This window comes from Drosophila miranda (assembly GCF_003369915.1).
Source record: "Drosophila miranda strain MSH22 chromosome Y unlocalized genomic scaffold, D.miranda_PacBio2.1 Contig_Y2_pilon, whole genome shotgun sequence".
NCBI classification, from domain to species: domain Eukaryota; kingdom Metazoa; phylum Arthropoda; class Insecta; order Diptera; family Drosophilidae; genus Drosophila; species Drosophila miranda.
In genome coordinates, this window is record NW_022881614.1 from 7,189,365 (window position 1) to 7,212,713 (window position 23,349).

The following is a 23,349-nucleotide window of genomic DNA, read 5'->3' on the forward strand; positions in this document are numbered from 1 at the left end:
TCCTCGTGTAACTACAGCAATGCAGAACACATCGAACCTATAGAAAAAATAGATTCCGACTCACTCCTCCTAAATAACTTCAACGGAACAATAAAATGGCAAAACGGCTATGAAAAACTAAGGGGCACGTACTTACTAAAGTACTGGAACGATACAATAAACATTAACGAAAAGAAATTTACAAACATTCACAAAACTATAACCAAACCACAAACTCCAATGGTACAAGTAGGCCCATTGCAAGGAAAACGCATAAAAATACTTTCTCTCAAAGCACTCGATGAACTTCACATCAACAATACGAAACACTTAAACTTCCTTCAAACTCACTCCTCAATAAATAGTATGACTCTTGTTACGCTGTTTACAATTGCAATAATACTGATCATAATATCACATGTGTGTCGAAAACCACAAAAAGTGATACTCAACATTCCTCCAGAAATACCAGACATCAAAATCAAAACCGATACAAAGATACCAACAAACACAAAACAAAATCTTGAATTTAATAACATACCATATTTCTAAAAATTCATTTGAGGACAAATGAAATAAGAGGGGAAGAGTTAACACCCTAAGAGTTCAATACTCTTATTTCCAATTAAAACAGAAAAAAGTATAAAAATTCTTGCCCAATAGTTTATTACCCAATTGTAATAACAATGCGAAAGAATTCTGTCACAATTTACACAAAAAGTAAAAACCATTTCCTGCCTAAAACAAGAACCGAAACATTGTATTTCTGGAAGTGCTTATGCGCTCCACTTCAAGTCAGCACTTCACGAGAAACCATCGCCCCCACCCCGTCTTCGACGTCGCGACTGCGATAATGTCGACAATGCATTTTTGATGACTCCGCTGTTCTTCACCCCCAACATCGACCAGCAACATTGACTTCCTATTGCCGGTCAATAACTGCAACTCCGCTGTCGCCACCGACGCCGCCGCCTACAATAATTCTGAAGACCCCAACAATTCGGCCTCTGCCGAAGTTCCTCTGCCGCGTTCATCGATAGGTTTCTTTAAGAATTATAATTCTAGATTTAAGCAGTCACATTCTGATATTCAATAAAAGCACTTCGCTAAAGTGAACAGAATCAAAATAATCTTTTATTTTGTCCTTCGAATAAGGATAAAATTAACTTAGATGCTTAGCTATAATAAGAACCCTTCTCCGTCTCGGACATGAGACAAAAAAGGGACAGGACACTGCAGTGCGCTCATCCTGCGCCGATAAGTATGCCAGTGCAGTTATATTTTTGAGGTGCACTGCACTGAGTAGGTGAAGTGCGAACCAGAAACCATTGCCCACACCACAAGAGCGCAAGAGCAGAGCACACCCCTCACACTCGCTCAACCGGCGACACCATACAAAGCGTACGACTACGAGTATTCAAGTGTAACTAAAGACGACCAATGCACAAACAAACAAACAGAAACCGGCGACAGTGGCAGTGGCAGCGGCAGCGGTTCCTCCGGTGCGGGGGAACGGAACGCGGCCGGACGGAACCGAGCGGAGAGTCGGGTGGTGTGTTGTGGGCGACCCCCAACCATGTGACCGCGGAGGAGGCAGCCCTGCTCGCTAATGTTTATTATGAAGAGCGTGCCCTTTGGAACGCCATCGTGTATTTTTATACCCGATACTCAAAATGAGTATTGGGGGATATTAGATTTGTGGTAAAAGTGGATGTGTGTAACGTCCAGAAGGAATCGTTTCCGACCCCATTAAGTATATATATTCTTGATCAGCATCAATAGCCGAGTCGATTGAGCCCTGTCTGTCTGTCCGTCCGTCCGTCTGTCCGTCTGTCCGTCCCCTTCAGCGCCTAGTGCTCAAAGACTATAAGAGCTAGAGCAACGATGTTTTGGATACAGACTTCTGTGATATGTCACTGCTACAAAAATATTTCAAAACTTCGCCCCGCCCACTTCCGCCCCCACAAAGGACGAAAATCTGTGGCATCCACAATTTTAAAGATATGAGAAAACCAAAAACGTAGAATTGTAGAGAATGACCATATCTTTAAGACTACGGAATCTGAATTGGATCGTATCATTATTATAGCCAGCATCAAGAAAACGATTTCATTTTTTCTCGCCCTGTCTCTCTCTAACACACACGTAGCATAGGCGGCTTTGCTTAGAGTAAAACATTAGCGCCTAGATCTCAGAGACTACAAAAGCTAGAGCAACCAAATTTGGTATCCACACTCCTAATATATCGGACCGAGACAAGTTTGTTTCAAAATTTCGCCACACCCCCTTCCGCCCCCGCAAAGGACGAAAATCTGGGGATATTCAAAAATCTCAGAGACTATTAAGGCTAGAGTAACCAAATTTGGTATCCGGGGCGGAAAAGGGTGAGGCGAAATTCTGAGATATACGTTTTATAGTGAGATCTAACAGAAGTGCGGATACCAAATTTGGTTACTCCAGCCTTAGCTCTAGTCTCTGAGATTTGTGGATGCCCCAGATTTTCGTCCTTTGCGGGGGCGGAAGGGGGTGTGGCGAAATTTGGACACAAACCGGTCAAGGTCCGATATCACAGGAGTGTGGATACCAAATTTGGTTGCTCTGGCTCTTATAGGTTCTGAGATCCTTGAACTCATATTTTGCAATTGACAAAACCGACCATGAAACCTGTGTGTTAGAGAGAGACAGAGCGAAAAAGAATGAAATTGTTTTCTTGATTCTGGCTATAATCATTATACGATCTGGTTCAGATTTTGCACTGGTCATCCTCACCGATTCTACGTTTTTGGTTTTATCGTATCTTTAAAAATGTGGATGCCACAGATATTCGTCCTTTGTGGGGGCGGAAGTGGGCGGGGCGAAGTTTTAAAATATTTTTGTAGCAGTGACATATCACAGAAGTCTGGATCCAAAACATCGTTGCTCTAGCTCTTATAGTCTTTGAGCACTAGGCGCTGAAGGGGACGGACGGACGGACGGACGGACAGACGGACAGACAGACAGGGCTCAATCGACTCGGCTATTGATGCTGATCAAGAATATATATACTTTATGGGGTCGGAAACGATCCTTCTGGACGTTACACACATCCACTTTTACCACAAATCTAATATACCCCAATACTCATTTTGAGTATCGGGTATAAAAACGCAGAATCATAGATAATGACCGTATCTATCAGATTGCTGAAACTGGATCAGATCAGATCATTTTTATAGCCAATAGGAACAAATCAATTGGCAGTGGCTACGCAGCGCCCGACGTCACGCTCAGACTGATTTTCTGTCTCTCTCGCACGCACTCTTTGTCGTGTCGTTCAATATTAGCGGCGTCTGCCGGAGGAGAGCCATACTGACTAAGTATCGGGTATAACTGTAGAGTTGCGGTGTCCGCAGCAACTCACAACGTTCCCCCTCGTTATCCCCGATACTCAAAATGAGTATTGGGGTATATTAGATTTGTGGTAAAAGTGGATGTGTGTAACGTCCAGAAGGAATCGTTTCCGACCCCATAAAGTATATATATTCTTGATCAGCATCAATAGCCGAGTCGATTGAGCCCTGTCTGTCTGTCCGTCCGTCCGTCTGTCCGTCTGTCCGTCCCCTTCAGCGCCTAGTGCTCAAAGACTATAAGAGCTAGAGCAACGATGTTTTGGATCCAGACTTCTGTGATATGTCACTGCTACAAAAATATTTCAAAACTTCGCCCCTCCCACTTCCGCCCCCACAAAGGACGAAAATCTGTGGCATCCATCATTTTAGAGATATGAGAAAACCAAAAACGTAGAATTGTAGAGAATGACCATATCTTTAAGACTGCGGAATCTGAATTGGATCGTACTATTATTATAGCCAGCATCAAGAAAACAATTTCATTTTTTCTCGCCCTGTCTCTCTCTAACACACACGTAGCATAGGCGGCTTTGCTTAGAGTAAAACATTAGCGCCTAGATCTCAGAGACTATAAAAGCTAGAGCAACCAAATTTGGTATCCACACTCCTAATATATCGGACCGAGACGAGTTTGTTTCAAAATTTCGCCACACCCCCTTCCGCCCCCGCAAAGGACGAAGATCTGTTGCATCACCAATATTGCACATTCGAGAAAACTTAAAACGCAGAATCATAGATAATGACCATATCTATCAGATTGCTGAATCTGGATCAGATCAGATCATTTTTATAGCCAATAGGAACAAATCAATTTGCAGTGGCTACGCAGCGCCCGACGTCACGCTCAGACTGATTTTCTGTCTCTCTCGCACGCACTCTTTGTCGTGTCGTTCAATATTAGCGGCGTCTGCCGGAGGAGAGCCATACTGACTAAGTATCGGATATAACTGTAGAGTTGCGGTGTCCGCAGCAACTCACAACGTTCCCCCTCGTTTATTGTAGGAAATTAATTTTTCAGATTGGCGGTTAGTACCAGCTTAAACTTCGGGCAATCTTTTGGGTACCTGTCTGAACCCCAATACGAAAGCTCGCAACAACAATTTCCCCGATATTAGGGCCTCCGCCCGCGACAAGGGACTTATGCTCCTCGCCCAACTACAGCTCCGTACCAAAATTCCTAGCGCTAGGCCGAACAGCACAAAGCGGGAGGCGTAAAAGATCTGCTCATCAGTCGCTTTGCGGGCGCGAGTCACTTATGTGTCACGGACCCGAGATATATTGGAGGCCGTCCAATTCTGCGGAAGTTATTGAAGCGATGTAAACGGTCAAGCAATTTCTACCCGAAATATAGATCTGGGCCTAGACCTATTTTCTTTTCCCCATACGAAGTGCCGAGGAGTGCCCAGATGTGAAGCCGGCGGCAACGACTGTCGTTTTTTATACCCGATACTCAAAATGAGTATTTGGGTATATTAGATTTGTGGTAAAAGTGGATGTGTGTAACGTCCAGAAGGAATCGTTTCCGACCCCATAAAGTATATATATTCTTGATCAGCATCAATAGCCGAGTCGATTGAGCCCTGTCTGTCTGTCCGTCCGTCCGTCTGTCCGTCTGTCCGTCCCCTTCAGCGCCTAGTGCTCAAAGACTATAAGAGCTAGAGCAACGATGTTTTGGATCCAGACTTCTGTGATATGTCACTGCTACAAAAATATTTCAAAACTTCGCCCCGCCCACTTCCGCCCCCACAAAGGACGAAAATCTGTGGCATTCACAATTTTAAAGATATGAGAAAACCAAAAACGTAGAATTGTAGAGAATGACCATATCTTTTAGACTGCAGAATTTGAATTGGATCGTATTATTATTATAGCCAGCATCAAGAAAACAATTTCATTTTTTCTCGCCCTGTCTCTCTCTAACACACACGTAGCATAGGCGGCTTTGCTTAGAGTAAAACATTAGCGCCTAGATCTCAGAGACTACAAAAGCTAGAGCAACCAAATGTGGTATCCACACTCCTAATATATCGGACCGAGTCGAGTTTGTTTCAAAATTTCGCCACACCCCCTTCCGCCCCCGCAAAGGACGAAAATCTGGGGATATTCAAAAATCTAAGAGACTATTAAGGCTAGAGTAACCAAATTTGGTATCCGCACTTCTGTTAGATCTTACTATAAAACGTGTATCTCAAAATTTCGCCCCACCCCCTTCCGCCCACACAAAGAACGAAAATCTGTTGCATCCACAATATTGCACATTCGAGAAAACCAAAAACGCAGAATCATAGATAATGACCATATCTATCAGATTGCTGAATCTGGATCAGATCAGATCATTTTTATAGCCAATAGGAGCAAATCAGTTTGCAGTGGCTACGCAGCGCCCGACGTCACGCTCAGACTGATTTTCTGTCTCTCTCGCACGCACTCTTTGTCGTGTCGTTCAATATTAGCGGCGTCTGCCGGAGGAGAGCCATACTGACTAAGTATCGGGTATAACTGTAGAGTTGCGGTGTCCGCAGCAACTCACAACGTTCCCCCTCGTTTGTTTTATGATTGCGCTTAGGTTCTGGCTGTGTATTTGGTTTGGTTTTCCTTGTCAGCCAGCTTTAGCAGCGATGGGTGGGACGGGGAGAGGAGGTGAAGTGAAGTGTAGTGGAGTGCCGTGGATTGGGCTGATGGTTGTCGAGAAGCCCTCATGATAGCAGCACAGCACTCAATTCATTGATCAAAGATGCAGCTACAATTACAATAGTCACAACAACAACAATAACAACAACGATAACGACGACGACGACGACGAGATGCAGCGTTAAACATGCCGCAATTACAGCTATAACTCGGGCCTGCAACCGTTATTCAAATTGAAATTCAAATTCAAATGTGAACTGCAATTACCAACCCTCCCCAACACGCGGCGGCGTGTGGTGTAACAAACAATCGCCAATTGGCATATAATGATCCCCTTTGGACGTTTTAACTGATTGAACGGCCTGAATGACTGACTGACAGACGATGGGACGGGATAGAATGTCTACTGGCTCAGCCACCAGCAGGGACATTCAAAATAATTCTCAGGCCTTGACAAATGCACGTAATGATTGGACTCACACTTTGGTTTATGCTTTTTTAACAATTTACGCGGTGCCTTACCCTTACCCTTTACTCTTTCCAAGTAACACTCACAAGCTCTCACACTCTGGCTGTTCGTCATAATTTTAGGGGTTGTGAAACTACAGACATACATACAGCAGTTCCCTTAGATGGGCAAACAAGGTCTGGGGCGGGGCATGGGAACTGGATAGGATAGAGAGTGGATAGGAATGAGTACTACTCGTACTACCATGCCCCATGAACATCTTTGACTCCTGTGGTGATTAATTGTCATTCGGGGCAGTCACCGTCACCTGGGCCTGCGAGCATATACATAGGCCTAGGCAACATATGCATAAGAACCCATTCGGGTTTTGGGTTCGGGTCCGGGTTCATGGGACGCGACTTAGCAGTTGATTAGATGTCGATCATCGATATGGCGAGAAAGAATAGGCTCGTTTCTTTCGGCTGCGGCTTTTGTTCTTCCCGAAAGACGAGAGTAGGTAGCTGAAGCCAGAGAAACCGTCGTAAATTGTTGTATTGATCCGACATCATCGATGTTTGCGAGTATAAAGGCGGAATGGAATTAATGTAGGAAACGAAGGAAAGAGAGAGACACGAAGCGGTCGTGTTTTCGTCGTGTCGTCGGGATAGAGCAGTAATCGGCTCTGAGAGAGCCGATAGCAAGAGAGAGAGATCAGTCAGTTGTCAGTTCAGCCACGCATCAGACGTACACGCATATAATTAGTCACAAACATACTTGTAAAACTTGGAGCTGTTATAATTTTAAGTCCTACATACTTATTAAATAAATGTTACTCGTTGCCATCAAGCAACTTAAACTACTACAAAATTGGGGGCTCGTCCGGGATAAGCCCAAGACAACAACATTGGCAAGTGAGATTTGTGCGTGTATTTGGAAATTTTGGCGAACACGAGACTGGTGACACAAGAGATCGGTCGCGGTGCGAAATTGAATTGCAGTCTGGCCTATAAGTGCGAGAGAGACACTTGTCGAAGAAGGCGCATTAGTGTGAGCAGACATTCAAGAGAGCTGGAGCGACAAAACTACGGCAGACGGCAGCAAACACAGCAAGAATCAAAACCTTCGTTGTTGTTGTTGTGCATTGCTTCTGAGAGGCTAGAGCTACAAGGAGACAAGCGGCACAGAGACGACAATCTGAGCGCGTTCGTTCCAAAGAGAGCAGAAGCGACAAAACGACGGCAGACGGCAGCAAACACAGCAAGAATCAAAACCTTCGTTGTTGTTGTTGTGCATTGCGTCTGAGAGGCTAGAGCTACAAGGAGACAAGCGGCACAGAGACGACAATCTGAGCGCGTTCGTTCCAAAGAGAGCAGAAGCGACAAAACGACGGCAGACGGCAGCAAACACAGCAAGAATCAAAACCTTCGTTGTTGTTGTTGTGCATTGCGTCTGAGAGGCTAGAGCTACAAGGAGACAAGCGGCACAGAGACGACAATCTGAGTTCGTTCGTTCCAAAGGAAGCAGAAGCGACAAAACGACGGCAGCAAACAGCAAGAATCAAAGAACATTGATTGTTGTTGTGTTGCACTGCGTCGGACGGAGACTACAACTACAAGAAGAGACAAGCAGCAAGGAGACGACCATTTTGTAACAGCAGAAGCAGCGACGATTCGGGAAGCGACAACGAGTTAACGGCGAACAGCGAGAGCAAGGCAAGGCAACAAAGAGAGGACGGTAACAGCGACATCGACAGGCAAGCGAGATCTGGATGTGGTGGTGTGTGTGCGTCAAATTTGGAGTCTGGAAAGTTCTGCGCAGAAGCGAGAGTTAACAAGGGTAAACCCATAGTAAGGTGAGCGTTAACAGAGAAGCGATCGTTAACAGTGACGACTTTAAAGGCGTTTTCGGAGTCGATGTTAACTGGAAAATTGTTAACAGGCCAGCAGTAATAAGGTTGTTTAAGTTGATTTAATTACATTTTCTTAGATATAAGCTAATATCAATTATTTTGTATTTAAATCGTCACGATGCAAGTTGAAGAGATAATGACACTGAGAGTCGCAGATTTGCGAGAGAAGTTAAGAGAGCTTGCGTTGCAGACGACGGGACGAAAGCGCGATTTGCAAGATAGATATAAGCTAATATCAATTATTTTGTATTTAAATCGTCACGATGCAAGTTGAAGAGATAATGACACTGAGAGTCGCAGATTTGCGAGAAAAGTTAAGAGAGCTTGCGTTGCAAACGACGGGACGAAAGCGCGATTTGCAAGATAGACTATTAATACATCACGGCTTTCCAGTTGAGGATGAAGAAGAGTCAGAGGATGAGTCCGTAGTAACAGCAGTGGATGATACCGTAGCAGTTCAACCAGGTACGCGACAGGCAGAGTATAAATCTTGGTTTACGCTAAAAGACGTGGAAGGTAGTGTGTCACAATTTTCTGGTTCTAATAACCCCGACATCAATCAATGGATAGAGGAATTAGAAGAATGCGCAGCTACTGTTCAATGGAGTCAATTACAATTATTCATTTATGCCAAGCAGTTGTTAGTTGGTGCAGCAAAATCTTTCGCTCGTAGTTGGCGTGATATTCGTAACTGGAATTCGTTGAAGGCAGCTCTGTTGGATGAGTTTAGTGTTAAACTGTCGTCCGTAGAAGTACATAGAATGTTGCAAAAGCGCCAGCAGAAAAAAGGAGAGTCGTTGCATGAGTTTTTGTATGCGTTAATGGAGATAGCCAAGCCAATTAAACTAGATGATGAGAGTTTAATCGAATATTTTGTGGATGGTATACCAGACGCTAGGGCAAGTAAGGCAATGCTGTACCAAGCTAGAAACTTAAAGGAGCTTAAATTTCAGATCGATGTTTACCAGAAAGCTAGAGGCGGATCCAAGCCGATGAGTAAGAATTGGCCGCTGAGTAATAAAAGTGGGAGTTCGGTGAAAGGGTCGATGGCAGAGAATTTTAGGAAATGTTTTAAGTGTGGAGACAAATCGCATTTGAGGAAAGATTGTCCCAAAAATGATTTTTGTTGTTTCAAATGTGGCCAACCAGGACACCGTGCTGCAAGCTGTAATGTCAAGGTCGAAACCAGACAAGAAAAGAGATCGAATACGAACATTATTCGAGATAAGGAAGTCGTTGATAAGCCGTCAGGCATTTGGTATTCCAAGGTTTGATTGATACTGGAGCAGATTTGTGTTTAATTCGCAGGCGGGTATTTTTGAAATTTGGAAATCTTGAACTGATCGGCCAGGAGAAATGTTTAACAGGTATTGGAGATAGTCAAGTTGTAACTTTTGGTAGCTTTTCGATACCAGTGAAAATCGATGAGATTGAAATGGAGGTAGAATTTCATGTCATTCCAGACGAGGATATTGGTTTTGAAGCCATTTTAGGAAGGACTATTCTGGATCATGTTGACATGCAAGTTTCTAAGACAGGAACAAGATTTGTTCGTAGAGTTTGTGGCGAGGATAAAGATAAGAAACTTGATCAGGTAGCATCGTCCTCATGCGTGTAATTGTTTAATGAATATAAAGGCATTTGCATGTCAAGTATTGACGAAGTTGAGAAGGAGTTTTCAATTGATGTTGGTCATCTCAGTGAAGTACATGCTAGAGAGGTTAGGGGTATGGTAGGAAAGTACCAACCTCAGAGAAATGTAGATGCGCCGATAAAAATGAAAATTGTATTAGTGGATGAGATACCCGTTTTCCAGCATCCGAGACGATTACCGTTGTGTGAACAGGAAATCGTGGACAAGCAAGTGGAAGAGTGGCTGGCTCAGAAGATTATAAAGCCAAGTACATCGGAGTATGCATCACCAGTAGTGTTGGTACCCAAAAAGAACGGTAGCAAGAGACTATGCTGTGATTACCGAAAGCTGAATGAGAAAATAGTTCGCGATAACTTTCCAATGTCACATATGGATACAGTGTTGGAGAAACTGCAGGGTGCAAAGTATTTCACCACGTTGGATTTAACGAATGTTTTTTTCCATGTGCCTGTAGAAGTCGAGTCTCAAAAATATACGTCTTTTGTGACTCAGAATGGTCAGTTCGAATTTTTATATGTACCATTTGGAATTTCAAATTCTCCAGCGGTGTTTACCAGATTTATAATGGCTGTGTTGAGAGATTTGGTAAAGAATAATGAAGCAGCAGTCTATATGGATGACGTTATTATTTGTAGTCAAGATATAGAAGAGGGTTTGTTAAAGTTGAAAAAAGTACTGAAGATAGCGGAAATGAATGGGCTACGTATAAATTGGAGAAAGTGTCAGCTGTTACGACAAAAGGTTAATTTACTGGGGTATATAATAGAAAAGAATACGATAAGACCAAGTGATGAGAAGACGAAAGTTTATTGAGGGTTATGCTGTTATTGCAAAACCATTGACAGATCTGCTGCGGAAGGATGTTAAATTTCAATTTAAGGAGATACATCAGGTTGCGTTTGAACAACTAAAGGTAGCATTGATTAGTAGACCTGTTTTAGAAATGTACAACCCGAAGTTGGAGACAGAAATCCATACTGATGCATTAAAATGGGGGTATGGAGCCGTGTTACTGCAAAAGAGTTTGGAAGACAGCCAATTCCATCCAGTTCAATATATGAGCCGTAGGACTAAGCCATGTGAAGAGAAATATCCTGCTTATGACCTTGAGGTTCTGGCAATTATCGAAGCTTTAGCGAAATGGCGTGTATACGTTTTGGGTATAAAGTTCAAAATTTTCACAGATTGTAATGCATTTACAATGACGATCAAAAAGAAAGACGTTCCTTTGAGAGTAGCACGTTGGGCCATGTACCTACAAGATTTTAATTATGTTATAGAACATCGCTCAGGAACGAAGATGAGGCACGTTGACGCGTTGAGTCGTGTATCTTGTTTTATGGTGACCGAAAGTATAGCTCATCGTTTGAAAGAAGCTTAGCTAACCGACGATTGGGTTAAGGCTGTTAAAAGTATTGTGGAGGACAAGGAATATAAGAATTATTATATTCAGAATCAGATTTTGTTTAAGGATCCGGATAAGGAGCTTATCGTAGTACCAGCTCAGTTGGAAAATGAGATTATATCAATAGCACATAAGCAAGGACATTTTTCAGCTAAAAAGACACAAGATATCATTGAAAAGTCGTATTATATTCCGAAGTTAAAAGACAAAGTATGGCGCGTAATAAATAGTTGTGTCGAATGTATCATTGTCAATGAAAAGACAGGAAAACGTGAGTGTTATTTGCAACCAATAGACAAGGGTGATAGGCCGTTACAAACGTATCACATTGATCACGTTGGACCAATGGAAATGACTAAAAAACAGTACAATTATATACTGGTTGTCGTTGATGGATTTTCTAAGTTTGTTTGGTTATATTCTACACGTAGTACAGGCGTTGAAGAGGTCGTTAAGTGTTTGGAAATTCAGGGGACTAGTTTTGGTAATCCGAACAGAATAGTGACGGATAGGGGTGCAGCGTTTATGTCCAATTTGTTTCGGGAATATTGTGAGAGAGAGAAAATACAGCATTTAATGATTGCCACAGGCGTTCCACGGGGGAATGGTCAAGTCGAAAGGATGCACAAGATAGTGGTGCCTATGTTGTAGAAATTGTGTCAGGGTAATTCCGGTAGTTGGTATAAGCATCTAGGAAAAGTACAGCAAATGATCAACAGTGTTGAGCCGCGAAGTACCAAGGTAACACCTTTCAAGATATTGACTGGGCTAGACATGCGTATAGGAATGGATCCAAAAATAAAAGAAATATTGGAAGAATCACTTATCGAAGAGTTGACCAAGGACCGCGAAATAATTAGAAAGGAAGTAGTTGAAAACATTGCACGGTTACAGCAGGAAAACAAGAAGAGTTTTGACTTAAAAAGGAAACTAGATAGACAGTATGAGGTTAATGAGCTAGTAGATATCAAGCGTACTCAGTATGGTACTGGATTAAAGCTAAAAGGAAAGTATCTAGGGCCGTATAAGGTGGTTAGGGTAAAGAATCATGGAAGGTACGAAGTCGAGAAGATTGGGGATACTGACGGTCCCTATAAGACCTCTACAGTTTCAGAATATATGAAACCTTGGCTAGACCCATCCGAGGCGAATGGTCCGTCAGGACAGCCGAATGTAGGAAACGAAGGAAAGAGAGAGACACGAAGCGGTCGTGTTTTCGTCGTGTCGTCGGGATAGAGCAGTAATCGGCTCTGAGAGAGCAAGAGAGACAGATCAGTCAGTTGTCAGTTCAGCCACGCATCAGACGTACACGCATATAATTAGTCACAAACATACTTGTAAAACTTGGAGCTGTTATAATTTTAAGTCCAACATACTTATTAATTAAATGTTACTCGTTGCCATCAAGCAACTTAAACTACTACATTAATATGCCTAGGAGCTAGGTAGTTCAGTATCAGTTTGTATACAGAGCATAGATCAAGGGAAGGGTAGATTACAGGGTTGGTCTCTCGAACAGATGAACCAGTGTATCTTTTCCATGAGGGCAGGGCAGCTTTCTTTCCTCAACTGGCCTCACATGGCAGCCATCGATTCAGTTTTGGCATCACAAATTAGTCCGCAGCTCCGACGAAATTTCGCCTGGAGTCTGATGGTCCTCATTTGTTTGGGCCGAGGCCTCTTTCGGACACATTAGACATTAGGACTTTGCTAATAAGATACAAATGATAAGAGTCATCACTTCTCCAACCAGTTGGCCGGCTTGTCCTACATTCAGCTGATGGAATCATAAATAATTTCTTTATTGCATGCAGCCTGCTATATCTCAAATAGTATCTCGAGCAACATGAGTTCTCCATGTGACAGCAGTCCATAATTCATGGTTGAAACATTTGTTTCTACTTCTAATTCCCCAACAATTACGCTTAATTAATTTAAAGATGTTTCTCGTTGTCGATGCCGCTGTGGCAGTTGCTGTTGCTGTTGCTGCTGTGCTTGTTCTCGTGTATCTCCCGTAGAGTTTTTCATCATCCCGGCATCGTACCCCTGTGTCATGGCCAACGCTCGTCACATACAAAAGTACACGCATTTTTGAACAGTTATGAGGGAGGACTGATGCCGGGCCGGCAGTCATTCAGCGAGCAATGCAACGTCTCTTATAAATAGATTAATTAAAATCATCTTTAATTGTTTGATTACAAGACAAGCGTTGCCTGAAAAAATTAAAAGCGAGCGGAGCAGCGATCTCACAATAGCAGCCTTTGTCAGTCTGCCGGTCTGGCTGTTTGGGAGTCGAGTCTGGAAGCACAGGAGTGTGTGGGCAAAATGCGCAACATGTGAAATACAGATGCGGCAGCGATTGCGATTGCCATAGGAACAGGCACGGTCCCTTGAGTATTAAAGATTTCATTTGTGCTACAGATGTTCCAGAGATTGTACAACATAACTACATACATGCTCGTACGAGTGTTGTCGAGGAGTAGCTCCAGCACAGCACACAAGAGTCACACGCAATTGAAGCAGCGGCATTTGCCACATCCACATCCACTTCAGGCAGTCGCCATCGCATAGCGTACCACATATCTGCCGCAGCGTTTCGAGTGGCATTTGATTTTAGTACTCAAGAGCGCGAGTGTGTGCGTGAGTGCCCCCGAAGTATAAAAATTATTGCTGCCAAGCAACTGAGTCGTCAGCAAGCCATCAATTATTTTATAGAATGCTCACTTGTTTTGTGTGCTCTGCTCTGCCTTGCCTTGCTCCATTCCCAGTCCCATTCCTCTCCTCCTCTGGTAGTCGTATTGTCTGAATGTGCGTACTCCGCCTCCCTCTGCTCTGTTTTTTATTTCATCCGTCCAACCGAATCTCTGTCGCCGTCGTCGTCGCAGTCGACATTTTCCCCAACAGAAGAAGTTCACTTGGAAGTTTTCGTTCGGCACAGGAAGGGCTTCTCCGGTCCTCCGTCATCCGTCTCAGTCCTCAGTCCTCCGTCTTTGCGGCAATAGTTGTGATATTAAATTGAATACGACGCCGATTATCCCACGGAATCTTTCATTGACAGCCATCCATCCATCCCCTCAGGCTAGGAAGAAGCTCTCCGTGTCTCCCCCACGTAGCTGGAGACAGCGTCAAAGTTCGGCGGGACTTCTGAGTAATCACCCCTTACAAAATACGTGTACGAATAGGATTACTCAGCCTCGCATATGTACATATCTCCGGCCATGCATCTCGAGCTGCGTGCGTGTTTCACGTCACACAGTTTGTCAGTCAGTCAGTCAATCAGTGGGAGGGTCCTCCACACATTCGCTTGCGTGCCGAAATCAATTCAAAGTTTTTGTATTTGCGGCAACAAGTTTGCTTTCAATAAATAAAATCGATTTGAATTAACAAGTGCACACAAAGCCAATGAAAAGGCGCTGATAAGCGCCGCCGCGCACCATCCATTTGGCCTACTTTGCTTCATTAAAAACCTATTAAAAAGTAATGCCCCAGTATCAGCATCCAGCATCCAGCATACATTGACGATTGGCGATGTCGCCCTGATAAGGCAGGCATCCTCTGATTGAAATTGGCAGGCAGGTTTTCTGCGACAATATTATTCTCGCATATCGATTTGCGATGTATTCTACTGCGAGTTTCATTATGGCTTCAAAGTAGCCCTGCAAATAACTCGGATCTGGGACCTAGTCTAGACAAATCGAAAACAAAACGAACCTCAGTATTCCATCTATAATTGAATGCACACAAAACAAAGTTTGTGTGTGCATTACCATCGAAGAGAAGGGGCAGAGAAGACCATTATAATCTGGTCAGCTACATGAGCCCCACACATCCGTGCTTCCATACATCCATACATACACATCCATTTGCCCGCACCAGCCCGATATGGGGAATATTGACAGACACTCAAGTGTCCAACAAGCACCCTGTAAATCCAATTGAATTACGCATAAAAGGCGCTTAAGCCAAATGAAATGATGATGATGACGATGACGGTGATAATGATGAGAAAGACGATGATGATGTCGCTTAAGCCTCCAATGAAATGTATTATTCCCCTTTAATTTCTTATTACCCGATATTTTATTACGATTCGTGGTCACGGCTCCTGATAACGTGGAGCGTGGAACGTGGCGCATGGTCCCGTCCCTCCTAATCGTACACACTTTTCACATATCACCGTTTCCGCAATATTTGCATATTGACTTTAAAGTCAGCGTTAGCGGTGGCAGCAATATGATTCGTTTTGAAATGCTGGAGGTGGCGAGTGTTGGCAGGGGGAGTTGAAGTTTTAACTTATGCATGATTAATACATAATTACAAAGCCAAACACATAAACCTCAAACTCAAACTGAAAGGCAAACTCAAAGGCAAAGCCAAAGGCATAGACTGAAGCCGGAGCTATCGCACCGTTCGTGCTGGTATGCATCCATCTCTGTCCCTCCACAGCTAACAACATAATAATTCAGAAACTCAGAAAGACAAAAGGCGCATTTCCCACAACACTACAACAACAACAGAACAGAGCCACGTCCCTCCGTGCCACAACGTCCTGTCTAGGTGCGGTGCCGGTGCCCTGTGCCCGGTGCCCTGTGCTCGGAGCCCGGAGAAGGCGAACTGCAGTCGGTGGAGTGGAGCATACTTATACCTGTTATTAATATTTCGATTACCAACGATTCGTAGAACCTGACGCATGACTTGCATAGCTAATGGGAAATTTTGTAACTTGTGGGCATTTGAGCAGCCCTACACTTGGACTCTGAGTGCGGAGAGTATTGGCCCTTTGATTGATGATGACAACTTATCGATTACGCCCGTAGGAGCAGGAAGGAAGTGTCGGCTAGTGTCATTACCAGCTTCTTTTCAAATATATTCTGAACGAGGGGGAACGTTGTGAGTTGCTGCGGACACCGCAACTCTACAGTTATACCCGATACTAAGTCAGTATGGCTCTCCTCCGGCAGACGCCGCTAATATTAAACGACACGACAAAGAGTGCGTGCGAGAGAGACAGAAAATCAGTCTGAGCGTGACGTCGGGCGCTGCGTAGCCACTGCAAATTGATTTGTTCCTTTTGGCTATAAAAATGATCTGATCTGATCCAGATTCAGCAATCTGATAGATATGGTCATTATCTATGATTCTGCGTTTTTAGTTTTCTCGAATCTGCAATATTGTGGATGCAACAGATTTTCGTCCTTTGTGGGGGCGCAAGAGGGTGGGGCGAATTTTTGAGATATACGTTTTATAGTGACATCTTAAAGGAGTGTGTGTACCAAATTTGGTTACTCTAGCCTTAATAGTCTCTGAGATTTGTGGATGCCCCAGATTTTCGTCCTTTGCGGGGGCGGAAGGGGGTGTGGCGAAATTTTGACACAAAATGGTCAAGGTCCGATATCACAGGAGTGTGGATACCAAATTTGGTTGCTCTGGCTCTTATAGGTTCTGAGATCCTTGAACTCATATTTTGCATTTGGCAAAACCGACCATGAAACCTGTGTGTTAGAGAGAGACAGAGCGAGAAAGAATGAAATTGTTTTCTTGATTCTGGCTATAATAATTATACGATCTGGTTCAGATTTTGCACTCTAGAAGATATAGTCATCTTCTACGATTCTCCGTTTTTATACCCGATACTCCAAATGAGTATTGGGGTATATTAGATTTGTGGTAAAAGTGGATGTGTGTAACGTCCAGAAGGAATCGTTTCCGACCCCATAAAGTAGATATATTCTTGATCAGCATCAATAGCCGAGTCGATTGAGCCCTGTCTGTCTGTCCGTCCGTCCGTCCGTCTGTCCGTCTGTCCGTCCCCTTCAGCGCCTAGTGCTCAAAGACTATAAGAGCTAGAGCAACGATGTTTTGGATCCAGACTTCTGTGATATGTCACTGCTACAAAAATATTTCAAAACTTCGCCCCGCCCACTTCCGCCCCCACAAAGGACGAAAATCTGTGGCATCCACAATTTTAAAGATATGAGAAAACCAAAAACGTAGAATTGTAGAGAATGACCATATCTTTAAGACTGCGGAATTGGATCGTATCATTATTATAGCCAGCATCAAGAAAAAAATGTCATTTTTTTTCGCCCTGTCTCTCTCTAACACACACGTAGCATAGGCGTCTTTGCTTAGAGTAAAACATTAGCGCCTAGATCTCAGAGACTACAAAAGCTAGAGCAACCAAATTTGGTATCCACACTCCTAATATATCGGACCGAGACGAGTTTGTTTTGGATGCCACCGATTTTCGCCCTTTGTGGGGGCGGAAGTGGGCGGGCCAAAGTTTTGAAATATTCTTGTAGCAGTGACATATCACAGAAGTCTGGATGCAAAACATCGTTGCTCTCGCTCTTATAGTCTTTGAGCACTAGGCGCTGAAGGGGACGGACAGACGGACGGACGGACGGACGGATGGACGGACGGACAGACGGACAGACGGACAGACAGACATGTCTCAATCGACTCGGCTATTGATGCTGATCAAGAATATATATAATTTATGGGGTCGGAAACGATTCCTTCTGGACGTTACACACATCCACTTTACCACAAATCTAATATACCCCAATACTCGTTTTGAGTATCGGGTATAAAAATGATATCAATCTGCGTGAACTGTAGAAGGCTAAACGGATGCTTGTCTGAAAGATGGTGCCAACCCAAGGGTAGGGTACCCGCAAGTCGGAATAAATTTCCGACTGCTCAGGTTGGGGATACGAACACTCTCGACAATTCATAGACACTTTTCGTCGCTTGACAAACCTCTCGATGTTCTTATGCCTGGTGCTGGAAGAGTATGGGTATGGGTATGAGAATGGGAATGGGAATGGGAATGGTGAAAGGCAAAACGTAATACCACAGAAAACCCAACGAAGTAGTGGTTATCTTTTAGTCACAAAGTGAGGGAATTGCAGTCTCGGCTCTTGATTGAAAAAGTAAATCCCACTTATAGGTTTTTTTATCTGACTTTCCAGATCGCATTTACCACAGCAACAAAGCGAGTGTGCAGCTAATGCTAATGCCTGCAGCTATCGCACCAAAGCCGAAGCAACAACAGCAACAAATACTGCCACAAAGGCCAGGGCAGTTGCAACAGTCGCACAGGAAACGCAGGACAAAGGCAGCGGCAACAGCAGCGGCAACGGCAACGGCAACAGCAGCCGCTGCGTGGCACACAGGGAAACGTTAAGACGTACAGAAACGTAAAAACTGACAACGAAACCTAAGCAACGAGCATGACGTCGTCGTCGGTGATTAATAAAGCCGGAAATGTGATTGTACTCGTAGTGAACCTTCAGCTAACATGGCTAGTGTTGGCCGTGGCAAGGGAGCTGCCACAGGTGGACTACGGCAGCATGTCCGACTCCATGGAGGAAGCTGGGATGAGCATTGACCCACTGACTGCTATGCCGCCCTTCGCCATCGCCCCCCTGGTCACTGAGGACAGCGCCCCACACAGAACCAATATCGAGTTGCTTAGCAATAGCAGCGAGGAAGAGAATGGGAGGATTGGGCTATGCTCCTCCTCGGCAGCAGCGGCAGGCACGCTTCTGGAGGAGTTCAACGGCGGCAAGCTCAGTCCCGCAGAAGACAGCAACACGCTGCCCATTTTTCTCAGCGAGCCGGAGAGCGTGTTTGTGGTGAAGAATCGTCCGGCGGTGCTCAAGTGCAAGGCCTCCCACTCGCTGCAGGTGATCTTCAAGTGTAGCGGCAGCTCCCAGCCTCCGCCGTCGACGCATGACAAGCACGTGGATCCACACACGGGCGTCCACATGGAAGAGGTCACGGCCACCATTCACCGTGATCTGGTGGACGAGTACTTTGGCAAGGGTCCGTTCAAGTGCGAGTGCCACGCTTGGTCGTCCCGTGGCGTGGTGAAGAGTCAAGCCGCCACAGTCCACATTGCATGTGAGTACCGCACCCTGGGCTAGGGGTGGATTCCTGATTCTAATAGGCGACGGGTCCCTCCCTATTCCTATGCCTATCCATATCTCTATTTATATCTACATTTATATCTCCCCCTAACAGATATACGCAAGACTTTCGGCCAGTCACCCACATCGCTGCGGCTCGAGCTGGGCAGTCGGGCGGAACTGCACTGTGAGCCACCCGGAGGCTTCCCGGAGCCGAAGCTCTCCTGGTACAAGAGCAACGTGGTAATAACCTCCGACAGCAAGCCGGGGTTGGCCGTGGCTGGCGGCACACTGACCTTCCGCCCGGTGGCGTTGCAACACATGGCCAATTACAGCTGCAGTGCGGAGAACATTGCGGGAAAGCGGGTCTCCGACTCCGCTGTGCTGATTGTCTACGGTCAGTGTAGTACTCGTGCGACTGCAATCTCAAGTTATGCTTATTCTTGTATGTTTTCGCCTCTTAGTGAATGGAGGCTGGAGCACCTGGAGTCCTTGGCGCGAGTGCAAGTGCGCCGGTAAGCCGAGCCAGGGACGAAAGCGGTCGCACACCTGCACCAATCCAATGCCCTTAAATGGGGGCGCCCAGTGTCCAGGCCCCCAGATACAGAAATCTGCGGACTGCGCCGCCTGCCCAGGTATGTCCACACGATATACATATGTATACATACCATATGCAATCGTAAAATATACATATATGTAAGGAGTGGGCCAGCTGGCCTATTGAGGGGGCAGCGGGGATAAGCAACAGCAGTAATAACAGCAGCAGAGGAACAGCTGATTAGCAGCAACAGCAGTAGTAACAGCAGCAGCAACAGCTGCAGTAACAGCAGCAGATCAACAGCGGACAGAGAAGAGGAACCGAGCGAAGCAGTGAAAAGGAGAGAACAGCAGCATACGGACGCGACTCAAGCAGCAGCAGAAAATCAGCAGAAATAAGCCGTAACATTAAGAACTTGTAAGCACACATACCAGGCCACCGCGATAATAATACGAATAAACAATACTGTTCAGTCCAGGAACGTGAGAATTGCGGATAAAAACACAATCGCTTATCTTCATAGGTACTTAGGCGTTGGTTGCGTTTTATTTCCTTTTTGCAAAAGGAGGTTAATACATTTCATTCTTATATGTAGGTAATATATCTACGCAAGCTTCGTCTTTTCTCCCCGCTCTTTTTTCGACTGCTCAAACTAATGTGAACTTCTTGTCTTTTCATATTGTGACCATTTTTCTTCTTGTCTTTTCATAGTGTGGCCATTTTTCTTCTTGTCTTTTCATAGTGTGGCCATTTTTCTTCTCTCTTTTTTCTTTATGTAGGGTATCTGTGCCCTTGCTTAAAACTAAGTATATATAAGCTAATTTTTCTCGACAACATCCCCACCACCGTGAATCAAGCACGCTCGTGATTCACAATATGTCTAGCTTTGCCAGCATAGAGGTTGGGCGGTGTAGAACTCCAGTCGTCGTCTTTACAGTGGCTGAGCGAACCTGTCCGTCGCGTCCAGGCGTGACTGCTAGAATAACTCCCTTTTTCCATTGAAATCGATGAAGGTTCTTATCACAGATAAGAACAATGTCCATTTCAGCGAGTGGTGGCACTGGGTGATGCTGAGCGATGCGCCATTCCTTTCGAGTTGGCTGGTACTTCTCCTCTTGAGGATGTGGTGTCTGGCTAGAATTGGGAGAACCTAAAAGAAAGTGATTAGGGGTTATCGGATCGTCTGTGGGGTTATCCAGAGCAATGTGTGTAAGCGCTCTGGAATTTACTATGTTTTCAGCGTTACACATTAGGCTATACAGTATGTCTTCTTTCTTTCTTTTCATGCAGCGCGTGTCCTATGGCCCTCTTCATACTTCGTACTTATCTTTCCCAGCACCCACCTGCATGGGGGTTTAGCGGGCAATTAAACAGCCATTCGATCTGCTTGGTTGACAACTCGTTCGCTATTCTAATGTGATCAACTCACGCTCAGCTCCCACCAAATTGGTACCATTGTCAGATCGGATTCTTACTGGTCTTCCGCGCCGCGTCATGAAGTTATGCAATACTCGAAGACACGTATCTGTTGTCAGGTCCCTGGCAATTTCCAAATGAATTGCTCTTATTGTAAGGCATGTAAATATGCATATCCAGCGTTTCTCGGTACTCCTTCCTCTTACAACCAGAAACGGGCCCATATAGTCGATTCCAACATATGAGAATGGGCGTACGTACGGAGAGAGTCTGTCCTTAGGAAGTTGTCCCATTAATGGCATTTTTGGTGAAGCTCTCTGGATTTTACAAGTCATAAAATTTCTAGCTGCACGGCGAACCTCCTGTCGGCAGTGTGGTATGTAGTACTTTCTGCGTATTTCTGCTATAATTGTGTTTTCATTCTGGTGTTTCCATAGTTCGTGATAATGTCGCACCATCAATTTTGTAACGTGATGCCCTTGGGGCATTAATATTGGACGCCTGGTTTCTTCTCCAACCGATCATGCATTATTAATACGCCCATTCATTCGGATCACTCCTCTTCCGTCTATGATCGGAGACAACTTCCACAGCTTGCTGTTCTTTTCGATGGACTGTCCAGTCAATAGCGCCACCCGCTCATCATGAAATGCAACATCCTGTACATTGCGGATCACTATGAGTACAGCTTCTTCAATTTCAGCTACATCAAGGTAGACCTTTCGTTTGATCTTACGATCACACATCCTGTAGACCCAAGCGACAACTCGCATCAGCCTTGTAAAAGGAGAGAACCTTTCCAGCAACTCCCTGAATACGATATTGACAGATCCATCTGAAGACATCTCATTGATTGATAACGTAAACTTGCTTCTTAGTTCCAGTTCCGTGTCACCAACGTCTGAAGTTCCTAGGTTCTATTGACTTGCGTCCTCTTGAAGGAATTGAGGGCCTCTCAACCAGGAGGTTTCTCGAGTTCCAGATCTGAGTTTGGTGCCAAAGTCCTAGTTGCTGGCCCGCAAGAACTTCGTTGGTTAGAGCGAGATGGCAGTATGTGCACGACGAGTCTCTGCCCGTCTTCATACAAACTCCAAGAACTCTAGCGTAATTGGCTTCCAAGAAGAGAAAAAAAAGATGTTGAGTCCAGGAACGTGAGAATTGCGGATAAAAACACAATCGCTTATCTTCATAGGTACTTAGGCGTTGGTTGCGTTTTATTTCCTTTTTGCAAAAGGAGGTTAATACATTTTATTCTTATATGTAGGTAATATATCTACGCACGCTTCGTCTTTTCTCCCCGCTCCTTTTTCGACTGCTCAAACTAATGTGACCTTCTTGTCTTTTCATATTGTGACCATTTTTCTTCTTGTCTTTTCATAGTGTGGCCATTTTTCTTCTTGTCTTTTCATAGTGTGGCCATTTTTCTTCTCTCTTTTTTCTTTATGTAGGGTATCTGTGCCCTTGCTTAAAACTAAGTATATATAAGCTAACTTTTCTTGACAACAAATACTCTAAATAATATCTTACATTTGGGGGCTCAACCAGTCGCGTACTGCCTGTGTAAAGTGGAAAAAATCAAAAATTGTGTGTCTCATGTATCAGAAGCCGGCAGCAGACGAAGCGAGAAGGAAAAGCAAAAATTCGGTGCAAAAAAACTGCGCATTAGACTCTCAGAAGCCGCAAGCAGAGGAAGCGAGACAGCGAGTGGGTGAAAAGAAGAACCGGGAAAAAAGGGTTGTTTTAAGCCGGCTGCCCACAAGAGTATTGCGCAGTAGAATTATAATGGAAAATACAAGTGGACCACCAGCCGGGAATATGCAGCAAAACGAAGGCCCAAGTGGATCAGAAGCAAACAGGATCAATCGCCAGCAAAACGCAAACGAGGAAGCGATGAGGTCAACACTCCTAGAAGAAAACACACAGACGCTCGAACAGCTGGTTCAACTGCTCTCGATGAAAATAAATGCTGATGAAATAGACAAGAAAAATGATGCAAAGCTGGTAGTGGAAAAATTGTGGCCAAAATTATTCCAGAATTCAACGGAGAAAATATGTCGGTACAGCAGT

At 44.5% G+C, this 23,349-nt stretch overlaps 1 protein-coding gene and 1 long non-coding RNA gene across 4 annotated transcripts in view; one reads left to right on the forward strand and one right to left on the reverse strand.

Moving 5' to 3' along the window:
- Positions 1-23,349, forward strand: part of LOC117192545 (netrin receptor unc-5-like) — a 47,757-nt gene that overhangs the window by 10,967 nt on the left and 13,441 nt on the right. For all 3 annotated transcript variants that reach the window (XM_033397242.1, XM_033397241.1, XM_033397243.1), the window contains exons 2-4: positions 18,390-19,323; positions 19,444-19,725; positions 19,793-19,963. In XM_033397242.1, the coding sequence (XP_033253133.1) occupies positions 18,651-19,323; positions 19,444-19,725; positions 19,793-19,963 (1,126 nt within the window). In that variant the 5' untranslated portion in view covers positions 18,390-18,650. The remainder of the gene's footprint in view (positions 1-18,389; positions 19,324-19,443; positions 19,726-19,792; positions 19,964-23,349) is intronic.
- LOC117192546 lies at positions 22,463-22,780 on the reverse strand. Its single transcript, XR_004474372.1, has 2 exons — positions 22,564-22,780; positions 22,463-22,503 (listed from the first exon to the last, which is right to left on the reverse strand). It is a non-coding gene; the product is annotated as an uncharacterized LOC117192546 (long non-coding RNA).